At 36.8% G+C, this 12,629-nt stretch overlaps 1 protein-coding gene across 2 annotated transcripts; it reads left to right on the top strand.

Moving 5' to 3' along the window:
- Positions 1 to 6,274, top strand: LOC144712460 (putative calcium-transporting ATPase 11, plasma membrane-type). Of its 2 annotated transcripts, none has more exons than XM_078586759.1 (7): positions 1 to 245; positions 956 to 1,010; positions 1,095 to 3,037; positions 3,112 to 3,267; positions 4,594 to 4,765; positions 4,854 to 5,152; positions 5,889 to 6,274. In XM_078586759.1, the coding sequence occupies exons 1-7, from the start codon at positions 72 to 74 to the stop codon at positions 6,195 to 6,197; spliced, it is 3,108 nt and encodes a 1,035-aa protein (XP_078442885.1). In that variant the 5' UTR covers positions 1 to 71; the 3' UTR covers positions 6,198 to 6,274. The 2 variants fall into 2 exon arrangements, with proteins under 2 accessions (XP_078442885.1, XP_078442893.1); XM_078586767.1 differs by having other exon boundaries at positions 4,705 to 4,765.
- Positions 6,275 to 12,629: the final 6,355 nt, after the last annotated feature.

Consider the following 12,629-nt stretch of genomic DNA (forward strand, 5'->3'; position numbering starts at 1 on the left):
ACAGGCCAGTCGTCCAGGGGGGGGGGGGGCAGTCTCTCTTCAGAGGAGAGCGGGGCAGATCAGAGAAGGCGATGGAGAATCGCCTGCTGAAGAATTTCGACGTGCCCGCGAAGAACGCGCCTGAAGAAGCCCTCTCAAAGTGGCGGAAATTGGCCTGGCTGGTGAAGAATCCCACCAGAAGATACCGATATATTGCCGATCTTGAGAAGCGCAGAGATGCCGAGGACAAGCGCCGGAAGTTCCAGGTCCGCGATTTTTTCCGGAAAATTCAGAGTTTTCAGGCTCGATCTCTGCAGAATTCCTGGTTTTTTTGATTTTTTTGGCGGTTAATCGCTGTGTTTACGTGGGTTTATCTTGTTGATTAATGGGTCTGTCGGCGAAAGTAGGTTGGAGTTAATTCTCTTTGGAGGTATTATCGGGTGTGGATTTTATTTGTTTATGTAGGAGAACTGTCGTTGGGTCCACTAGGAAGCTTCTCGGAAGCTGAGCTTGAATACAACCCCGAGAATTCTCCAGTCATTTGCTGGCCTTTATCGTTGGTCAAATAGTGATAATTCAGTTTTGATCTGGATTGATAATAATTATCTTTGGGCTTTTTGTAAGATTAAAATGTTGGCATCTACACGTAGTAATTTTTTTTTTACTGGACATAGCTTCGAAATTGTTATGTGATATCTCTTAAATGCCATAACTCTTCCAGAAATCTTAGCTCTCATTTTTTGGAAACATTGGAATCCGGTTTGAAGGATCTAAGTGTTAACTAAGGTGTAAACGTAATTTGAAAAGAATTTCTCATCGTAATCAAAACGACACTTGACCTCTGAAGATCGACGTGATGGGGAGTTTCTGTTATTCTTTGTGGTTAATTATCTTATGCCTGAAAATGTTAAAAAAATCTTTTGAAGTCATGCCAAGTATTCTTGCTCATTCCTTATTTCTATCTTGTTTTCCTCAGGAAAAGCTTCGAGTTTTCTTGTATGTACAGAGAGCGGCTTTTAGGTTTATTGATGGTATGGCCTTGGTCAAATATAAATTCTCCTTTCAAAAGCTAGTGTTTTCACATTGCATAATCAATTTTCATCTGGTCTAATCAGCTGCCACCCCCAGAGGAGAAGGCGAGTATAACCTGTCAGAGGAGGCAATAAAAGCCCAGTTCCTTATTCACCCAGATGAACTTGCCTCAGTTGTTGGCAAGCATGATGTTAAAGGGCTTCGGCGTCTCGGTCATTTGGATGGCATTTGCAGGAAAATTCGTTCATCAACTTCTGAGGGCATCACCACTGATGATCTACCAGTCAGACAAAAAATCTTTGGCTTCAATCAGTACGAGGAGAAACCATCCAGAAGTTTCTTGGGGTTTGTGTTTGATGCAATGAGAGACTTGACATTAATCATTCTCATCATCTGTGCTGTTGTTTCTATCACTGTTGGGATTGCTACAGAGGGATGGCCCAAAGGTATGTATGATGGGTTGGGAATCGTGCTAAGTATTTTCTTGGTTGTTGGTGTTACTGCTACTAGTGACTATCAACAATCACTGCAATTTAGGGATCTTGACAAAGAAAAGAAGAAGATTCCTGTTCAGGTTACTCGAGACAGCTGCCGGCAGACAATCTGCATCCATGATTTAGTTGTTGGGGATCTTGTGCATCTATCAATAGGTGATCAAGTGCCTGCTGACGGTCTATTTGTCTCTGGTTACTCTCTTTTTATTGATGAATCGAGCTTGACCGGTGAGAGTGAGCCTGTCAATATATCGATGCAGAGACCATTTCTTCTGGGGGGAACCAAGGTACAAGATGGGTCTGCCAAGATGTTAGTGACATCGGTTGGCATGAGAACTGAATGGGGCAGATTGACTGATACTCTGAATCAGGGTGGGGAAGATGAGACCCCATTGCAAGTAAAGTTGAATGGTGTCGCAACCATTATTGGAAAAATTGGCTTGGGTTTTGCTGTTTTGACATTTTTAGTTCTATTGGGTAGACTTGTTGTAGGAAAAGCAATTCACGGTGTTTTCTTTCACTGGTCAGTCGATGATGCGCTGTTGGTGCTTGATTATCTTGCTATAGCTGTGACAATAGTAGTCGTTGCTGTTCCAGAAGGTTTGCCTTTGGCGGTGACACTTAGCCTTGCATTTGCAATGAAGAAACTGATGAATGATAAGGCACTAGTGCGGCATCTATCTGCATGTGAGACTATGGGATCAGTCACAAGTATCTGCACAGATAAAACAGGAACCCTGACTACAAATCACATGGAAGTTAATAAGATATGGATCTGTGACACTGAAAAGGTTGTGAGTAAGGCTTCGGAGGATTTGAGCTCCGTAATGTCAGAAGAAGTTTTGAAGATTCTTATTCAGTGTATATTTCAAAACACCTCTTCAGATATATCTACAAACAAGGATGGTAGGAAATCCATATTAGGATCTCCCACTGAGAAAGCACTATTGGAATTTGCTTTGAGATTGGGGGGTGATTTTGATGCTCGTTTCCAGGAATGCGAGGTTGTCAAAGTTGAACCCTTCAATTCAACCAAAAAACGAATGTCGGTGCTTATATCTTTAAAAAATGGTGGGCTTCGAGCATTTTGCAAAGGTGCATCGGAATCAATCTTGAAAACTTGTGATACTTATGTTGATAATACTGGAAACAGTCTGCCTCTGTCAGAAAAAAAACACATGGAAATCATGGACGTTATTAATAGTTTTGCCAGTGAAGCTCTTAGAACGCTTTGCATAGCCTTCAAGGACGTTGAGAAAATTTCCAGTGATAACGATATTCCCACTGATGGGTATACTTTAGTGGCGATTGTTGGGATTAAAGATCCAGTGCGTCCTGGTGTGAAGGAGGCCGTTCAAAATTGCATTTCTGCTGGGATTACTGTGAGAATGGTGACAGGGGACAACATTAATACTGCAAAAGCCATCGCCAAAGAATGCGGCATCTTAACTGATGATGGTTTGGCCGTAGAAGGTCCAGAGTTCAGTGGAAAGAATGACTCAGAGAGGGCAGAGCTGATCCCTAGAATTCAGGTTGTAGCTCACTACTCTACTCAGGTCATGACTCTAGCACATGTCTAAAATTTTAATTTTTGTGTCTTCGTCAGGTTATGGCGCGTTCTTCACCCACAGATAAGCATTTGCTTGTGAATAATTTGAAGAAAATGTGCGGGGAGGTTGTAGCAGTGACCGGAGATGGAACAAATGATGCACCTGCATTGCGTGAGGCAGATATTGGGCTCGCTATGGGTACCGGAACTGAGGTAGGGTTGTCTTAAAGATTCTTTTTTTTTTTTGAACTATATTGTCTAAAAGATTCTTATTTTAACCAGGAATTACAAAAGAACTATTTGCAATCGATTATTTTCAGATGAAGTTTAACATTTCATTGAATTGTTTTTTCTCGGCTTTTAATAATATGACAATGTATAATATTAGAGCTTGATATATTAGAAAGGTATTAATGGGTGACGTACAGAGTCAGTTTTTGTGGGCTTCTCAGTTTTATAGTCCCACCTTTACTGACTGCATACAGTTTCTTGTTATGGAATGTTGCTCATGAAGACAAGGTTAACAGAGTATTTCGTCCGAAGTATATAGAAAATAACAATAATATATCAGTATATCAGGCGAGGAAATTGTCTTTCTGTTGCTTTGTCAAGTCGTGGTTGCGAGACTTGTTTATAGGAAATGACTTTTATGTTTTATTTTTGCACCGAAATAAAAATGGGAGGTAAGACGCTAGGAATTACGAAACTCTTATCCAGATCAAATTCTTGCGGTCAAATCTGTGTACGAGGACACCCAACTTGATATGCTCATCATGGAAGTTTTGTTCTTCACAATAACTTTCTCTCACTTGTTAATCTCTTATTGCTTTGGCTATTTGCTCCTTCAAGATTTTTTCCACAGATTGACCTCTGGTTGTTCAGTTTGTAGTCTGATGCGACATACTGTTATATTATACTTAGCAAGCCTTGGTTGCTTCTGTCTGTATGCAGCGCCATGGCTTAGTATGGGCACAACTGCATCGGGTCGAAAACCCTTAATGTTATCTAGGCCTTTCTATGATTTGTCAAACAACTTAATACTACAGGCTATGATAGTGACAGAGAAACATAGTGTCCTCTTTCCTGTTACATTTGTTCTTTCCAGGTCGTTTTGTTTGTTTAGCGTCTATGTGTTTCGTGATATTCCTGATTGTAGAAGTGGACACAGGTTACTTTTATCCTGTGAACTAAGTCTTGATTGAACTATATACTTGATCTTCCTGGTGTTCCATCACTGATGCTGAGGACGGCACTGACTGATTCACCTGGAATCTTTGACTAAATGCTGACATCTTTGTCTAAATTTTGAGATTTAAGTATGCTTTGATAAGTAGACTTTCTATTATTGAGCTCATTGACCTTTTTAACGTATGTTAGGCATCACCATCCTTCCAGTGCATATTATGATTTACTCTAGGTTTCATGTCTTCTACTTGTATAAATTATCCAGCTTGACTTCTTGTCCTTTAGATCCCACATTCCTCTTTATTTCTATTATTCCTCTATTCTTTTTTAATTTTATCACTTGACTTTCATCAGGTAGCGAAAGAAAACGCTGACGTAATCATCATTGACGATAACTTTAAAACAATAATAAATGTTGCAAGATGGGGACGTGCAGTTTACAGAAATATCCAAAAATTTGTGCAGTTCCAGTTGACCGTCAACATTGTTGCACTGATTCTCAATTTTGTCTCTGCATGTATTACAGGTAAAGGCTCTCAATTTTACCCATGAATTTACCCAGTTTCTTTTCTATGAACTGGTTTAGTGCGATATATTAATCTTACTCCCCTCAGGCAGTACTCCTCTCACGGCTGTCCAGCTTCTCTGGGTCAACATGATCATGGACACTCTTGGGGCTTTGGCCCTGGCAACAGAGCCCCCGAATGATGAAATGATGAGAAAACCACCAGTCCCACGGGGGGCAGATTTTATAACGTTGATAATGTGGAGAAACATCTTGGGCCAGGTCATTTACCAGCTGGCAGTTCTCGGAGTGTTTATGTTTGATGGAAAGAGACTGCTCAATCTAAGTGGCTTAGATGCAACATCTACTCTTAATACATTCATATTCAATACCTTCGTTTTCTGCCAGGTACATAGTTGCTGCAATTTTCTGGTTTCTCTGCATAGTCTTCGAGTCATTATCTCATTTCCATTCTCCCCTTTTTTTGTACCCAGAAATAGTTTGAATTTGATGAATAACTTTTTTTCGAATAGTTTCCAACTGCGGTTTTGTCATTGTTTGGGCATCATATGCTATTCTTCCAGTTTCATTTTGGTCATTAATGAGGTCTTGTTGCCAGAGTTTTTTGCTTGTTGCTGTGGTTTCTTCCCTTAAAATGTATTTTTGTTTATTAGGGTTAAACGTAGTTTTTGTTCCTTCTTCTCTTGTACAATGGCCCATTAAGACTTTCTATCTCTCTCCCTGTAAATATTTTATGGCTAACTCTAATTCAATAACTGAGTTGAGGTTAAACCTTCCTTTCTCATAGAGCTTTGTTTTCTCCTCCATCTGTCCATCTTGCCTTGGGTCTATCCTCTACTTTTACCTATACCAACAGGAAAATAATTAACAATACCACATTGTTGATGTTCCAACGAATAAATCAAGAGTCATGCTATAACATGTAATGGCCTGAGAAATCTTTACTTAATTCTTTCTCCATGTTTATCCATAGTCTTTGGTGGATGGTTTATCTTCTCCATTCATCCTTATTATTTCCAATTTCTGCTTTCCATAAACGGGTTATATATTTTGTTTATCCTTAGATCTCAAAATTTAATGCAGTATTTTTTGATTTCATCTGAGTTGTTATCAATGATCACAGGTTTTTAATGAGATAAATAGTCTTGAAATGGAAAGCATCAACGTTTTCCGTGGAATCTTCAGGAGCTGGTTATTTGTTGCCATAGTCGCCTCTACGATAGTATTTCAAGTGATAATTGTGCAGTTTCTGGGAACTCTGGCCAACACAGTTCCTTTAAGCTGGCAACTGTGGCTGTCAAGCGTTCTCATTGGATCTGTGAGCATGATTGTTGCAGTTGTCCTAAAATTTATCCCTATCAAGAGAGAAGGTATTTCAGTTGGTGATGGAAATGGCTACTTGCCTCTTCCCAATGGCCCAGATGAAGTGTGAAAACATTTTTGGAGGGAAACATGTCTTAATCACGGATATTTATTCTTTTCACATAAAAAATGTCAGATTTTGTTTCATCCTTCCAACACTATTATTTCTCATGCAATGCTCAATGGATATAGAAGCTTTGATGGACGTGTTGCAGGGAGGTACATACCAATGATAGGGACCTTGATACGAGATTAGTGATTAGTGGTTTCTCTTCTCCTCTCGTCTCTCCTACGTCTACGCTCCGTCTCCCTCAACAGGGACCGTCCTTGTGACCTCGATCGTATCAATGATAGGGACCTTGGTCTAGGTCCGTATCTGAAGGTGGAAGAGTGTGAGACGAGAAGGGAATTCCTGGGGTTAGAGAGATGAAACGGGAATGGTAGAGGATGGGCCGAGCGGAGGAGGTAGGGACCGGCCGGGGACGAGCTGCCTGGAGATGCGGTGAGGAAGAGTCGGTCACAAGGACGGGGACCGTTGAGGGAGACCGAGCGTAGACGTAGGAGAGACGAGAGAGGAAGAGAAACCACTAATCACTAATCACTTAAGCATCCACATTCAGTCTGCCCTCCTTTAAGGAGGGCTGAGCTATTTAAAGGCAACATAGAGAGAAGGGCAACAACATAAAATGACGATAATGCCCCCACGTGGGCTGGGAATCCTATCATGTTGCAGGGAGGTACATACCACTATTCCATATCATCTTCTATTTTTTATTTGATTTGAAGTGATGTCGCCAATATGCTTATAAACTAATTAATATTTTTTAAAACAATGTCTTAGAAATAAATTGTAGTCAGACGTGGACTACTTGGCTCCAGAAATGATGGAACATTTAATGATCTATGTTCAAATGGGGTTGGGTGTTTTTTGGAAGTTTGTATTATAATCATTGAAGAAATAAAAGCATGAATAAATCTGAGAGGGAGACACTGGCACATCATCACTTTGTCAAGATCCAAGAAGAATGATACACAATGACCTACTAGATTACATAATTTCCTCATACATGAAATGACAAACACAGCTTATGGGTATCCGACTAATTCTTTCACTAGAAATATGCTTAGATGCTATTTTAAAATCTTTGAAATATGAAATTTCCAAAAAGACATGAAACTTTTGCAGGGAAATGCCTGACGTATGTTGCTAATGTGTGGCTAACTTCCTATATACATATGTGCCAACTACTAGAGAGAGAACGAGGGACTACTAGTCAATGTTCTCCCTATTTGACCACTTATTGCCTTTCATATCTATATGCATGCTCCACATCATCATCAAGGCCAATGGTTGAATATTCCTTAACAATTTATTGGTGACCTGTTTTATTAATGAAAGTGTACATTAAAATTTAAAAGGATGATTTTGCCGTTTAGAATTACTCCTTGTTTTAAAGAAAATATTTTGATATTTTCCCATAGTTAATTAGAGGACAAAGAATTCTCACATCACCCCAGAAGAATAATTGAAGAAACTCCCCGCCTAACCAATGGTACAGAATATATATGAGCATATGATCTTGATAACTCATCAGACGAAAGATCGATTAGATTCCCATAAAATTACATGAGCTTAATATAAGTAATGAAATTCATATTTCCATGTCTTGAAATAAAATTCTTTATGTTATAATATTCTGAAATAAGCCACTCAGCAACCACTATTCATATCCGTAGGCACTTCCATGCCAGGAAATAAATTCTTTATCCTATTTTCTAATATAAAAATTTGAAATAAGCTAAAGTCCATGTATGTAAGAATTGGCCATTCTACCTCACACTGATAATGAAAATCATATGAACCAAAGGTTTAGTCAGTAAAAAAATCTTTGGCTTGACTTTTGACTCTATGAACAAATGTATCTATCTTGAAAATGAAGTTATCATGTATGAACACGATCAATTAAACTACAATTTTGATTCTTTCATGATTAAATAATTTAGTATGATGTTATTGACATATAACAATGATAGAAATGTTGGGTCTCGAGACCATGATCAATCGATTTGATCCAGAGACGATTCATGTCTAGAGGAAGATAAAAAGAATTACAAAAAACCTTAAACAAACCAAAAACCTTTATGATTGAGTCACCTTTGCATTGATCGAATCCATGGTTTCTCAATTCACAAGTTGTGCAGAGCAATTCTGGTGCTGATCTCTGGACATTTCTTCACAATTATCAGCACATCGAATCTGTTCTACTTCCTTTTGATGACCCCATTATTGATCCAAAATCATTGTCATGATTTTCCGAGGCATCTCCTCAAATACTGAGGGAAAATGATCCCATATGATCTTAATTAGCTTTTGGAAATTCTTGCTGAATTCAAGCTATAAATTCTTTCAATATTTCAATTGACACGTAGGTCATAGTAAAAACCCAACTGTCCATCCACGAGGTGTCCTTGGTGTCTCATACCAAAGAACCGCTTACACAACCATGACATGAATCACCAACAATGACAACTAGGTATAATATCTTTAAGTGATTCATACACATCAATTCGTTTAATTATTCCTTGATTTGTACCAGATTTTTCACAGACACTTATTTTATCATTCATCAAAACATAATTCCACTGTATATTTTATATAAAAGCTCCATAATATCTTAATAATTTTATCTTTATTATACGTTTAGTATCTTTTAACTCTTTTGTATCAATATTTAGATCATTTAAAATGATATAAAATAAAGTTGACATTAGGCATGAATGATATCATAAGCTGAAATTGAATCTATAAAATTTAGAAAATTATATATGTGTAATAACCATGTGGGTTTGATAGAGTAATTAGAAAACCTATCAGTCAGTATGTAGGGCACATCAATTTATTTAATATCAACACACTGAATTTCAAATACGGTGATCGTTTGATCTATTACGAGGAAATTTGAGATGATAACATTGGTTGCAAGAATCAATGGGTTTTAAAATATGATGAATTAATTAAAAGGAGCAATGCATGCACCAAAAAATTAGTGGGAGCACCATGACTTTCATAACACTTCGTAAAAATGAAATTGTTCTAATTCTCAATAATTCATGACAATCGGCTAACTTATTTATGAAAACTTTGGGACACTAAAATGATGTATTAAAATGAATATCTATTGAGATAGATCAAGGAAGGTGCTAAGATTGTCCCAATGCATGCACAAAGACACCAAAGTCAAAAGTCTGATGACTATATCACTAGTGAGATAGATAGTGATGCATACTGGTCATCTCCTCATGTAACAGTGCTAGGGCTTTAAAAAACTCCTCGATGAAAGAAGCCCTAGGAGATACCTATAAAATACAAGGTAGAGAAACAAGGGAAAAGACAAGATGAGGAAGTTTAAGATCAAGACACATCAAATACGAGATTGTGATGTGAGAGAGATAGTGGAAAAGAAAGATGGATGAAGGAGCAAAGGGATGGTGAGTAGATGAAATGGAGATAGATACTGTGATTTTAAATATGTGAATGGATGTCAATATTTGTGATGGTTTACTGGAGATGGGCAACACAGCAAGGAAATGGAGTGGAGAGGTGAGCAGGATTTATGAGATAATGAGGTAGATGGAATGTGGTGGGAAGATTGGAGGGGGCAAATCAAATGTCAGGAGAAGATACTTACCCTATGTCCTTGGTAAAATCAAATATGTAGTGATAATTATGCAATATTATACCTATATAATAATTTATTTTATTTCTATATATGTACTATGCATTATTTATGATTAAAAATAGAAAAACCATAAATTACCTGTTGGGTACTAATTCATTGATTTTTTTGGTTTTTACTATTTTCTTGGAGTTTTATTAAAAATGTAGGATTTACATAAATGCAATATTAATTTTTTGATAAAAATGGGAGACAATGAGAAGCTAATCCATGACCTGGATCAGAATGGAGGCTTAATATTCAAGGAGGAGAAAAGGCCCAGCTTACCCCTCTTTAGATACCAAGTCAAAAGGAGGAATGTTTGAGGAATTAACTCCATGAATTTGAAGTTGGAAGCTGAATTCCCATTAGAGGATAAATGATGGATTTCAAGATATAACCACCTCTTGAATCCGTAGAATTATATCCAAGGGTTGAGAACATTTGGTCTCCTCTATTTAAACTTCTATTCCCACCTCTTTGTATCTCATCCTTGAATTCTTCCCCAATACATCGTTCTCAGCTTTGGTGGATTGAAATTTTGCTTCCATTATGGGTGTCAGATCTAGAGTGCATCGATCTAAATCCATTTATTTGTTGAAGAATAAGAAAGAAAACCATCTTGGGTCATGACTGGTGTGACAAAAAGGTTTGTGCTCCTTTTACTTCCTCACTTCTGTTGTATTGTAGGAAGATATCCTACATCTAGAGCTCTCCAATGTATCACAACACATTAAAATACCTCATGCAGCAAAAGTTATGACTTTTTTGTGTGGGCCCCCACAACTACTGTCAACAACATGTGGGTTAAGGTGAATTTTTTTTTATAATTTAATTATTGCCCTAAAAATTCACAAAAAATCCTTAAAATGTGATGAATATGGTATACTTCAATTAGAAATAAAACATGCATTCATTTCACCTCTAAACTTAGTCAATAGATTTTTATTCTGGTTTGATTGAAATTATTTTGTAGAATATATTACAATATAAAAAATATAAAACACTTCTAAAAAATCAAAGATATATTTTAACCATAAATTCATTTTTCAATACCTTCTAGAGATGGATTTGACCTTTCCTCACTATGTACTTTGCGCAAAAAATATTATAAATTTGTCGCACAAATTAGGACCTTAAACAAAACTTTTATCTCAATCAGTTTTTTGGATTGTCAGATATCAAGCCATGAAGTTGGATCAATCCTAGCCATTAATTTAATACAAAAATTCTCTCCAAAGAACTGTTGCTGCAGCCACTATTATGTCACATCTAGGGATAACAAGAAGATACTTCAGATTCTCCTGATGCTGTGCATTTTGTTATTCATATCTTTTCCTGCAGTATTTTGAAATTTACATGCAAGTGAAGGAGGAAAACTCTAGAAGCAGTCCATAAATATTGGAAATGAAGAATCTTAATTTCCACATACCTTCAACTCATGGATAATGTGATCCTGCAGAAGCTTAAATACATATCGACACAGAAGATGATGTAGAGATAACATGAAGAGAAGAAGAGAACCATGGGATAAATAAAGGTACGGAGGATTGAACCATCTTGTTATAATTGATTGGATATTTGAAGTACAAGTATTTTCCATTGAAATAACTACATTGATTTTCTCTAATAGAGTATCCTTGAAAATATATCTGGTTGAAATTATCTACACATTTTTGAGTTTTTGGAACAACTAAATATATACACTTAAATACATATTGCTGGATTTTAGGGATTCTATATGTGCAGGCTTTTGGTGACAAATCAAAGGAGGTCAAATATCGTTACCTCATGGAAGACTTTGTGGTCAAGGATGGAAGAGATTCATCAACATTTTGTTTTAGTTTTTTTCCTTGTTAAGCCTTAGGTGTTTTTCTTGGGGGGCATATTCACAAACTTTTTTATGGCTTATCATCAGTTCAGCCTGGATATCCCTGTATAGCTTTAATGCCTAGGGTATGATGTATAAAAAAATAGCTGAGTCTGCCCTATCCTCTACCTCATTCCTAAGATTTTCATCTATTTAACTATATTAGAGTGAGTAAAATTTATAGGACCAAAATTTATCCCCCATTTTAGGTCTTCTCTTAGCCACTCAAATAAAAAACATGTATTTTAAATGTTTCTATATGATAAGAGACAATAAGGACATGCAATGTATTCTCTTTAGAAAAAGAGTTCATTCGATTTATATGTACAAATTCCTGAATGGTGTTATACCTTAACATCAATCATCATCATTCATGTCATGGTCCTATGAGTGGTCATCACACTTGAGACTCAAAAGTCATCTTGTGATGGATGGCTCCCTAATCATGGGGTTAAAATAAGTCTTTATTGGATATAGTAATAAATGCATAAAGATGATTGAGTGATCAAGATGAGATTTTCCACCTTTGGTATAAGACGAGATTGAGTTGAAGAAGAAGAAGAATTACATCCATGGCCAGGTTAGTAGAGATATTAGAGATTGCGTTTTTCAACCATCTCCTTTGTTTATAAGTACTATCTGGGATGATGGATAAGGATTTGGTTGTTAATAATACCCTAAGTCATTGGGGAGTTTTCCTAGATGGATGGTTATACGTTTATGGTAACTAATGATGGTAAATGTTTCATGAAAGAATTAATCACCAATAAGTCAGAAAATGAACCTATTTATTAGGTTAAATAGATCCTTAATCAGTTAATATATATGTAAATATAGTTAATTAAGCAATTTGGTCAATAAATACTATCAAGCCATTAAAGTTATTCACTGGACTAATACATGGGCCTAGAGGGTG

Source organism: Wolffia australiana, chromosome 1 (genome assembly GCF_029677425.1).
Source record: "Wolffia australiana isolate 7733 chromosome 1, ASM2967742v1".
Classification (NCBI taxonomy): domain Eukaryota; kingdom Viridiplantae; phylum Streptophyta; class Magnoliopsida; order Alismatales; family Araceae; genus Wolffia; species Wolffia australiana.

Coding starts and splice junctions, on each gene's coding strand:
- LOC144712460 (XM_078586759.1), top strand. CDS start 72: ATGGAGAATCGCCTGCTGAAGAATTTCGACGTGCCCGCGAAGAACGCG. Junction 246..955: donor ACAAGCGCCGGAAGTTCCAG/GTCCGCGATTTT, acceptor TGTTTTCCTCAG/GAAAAGCTTCGAGTTTTCTT. Junction 5,153..5,888: donor ATACCTTCGTTTTCTGCCAG/GTACATAGTTGC, acceptor CAATGATCACAG/GTTTTTAATGAGATAAATAG.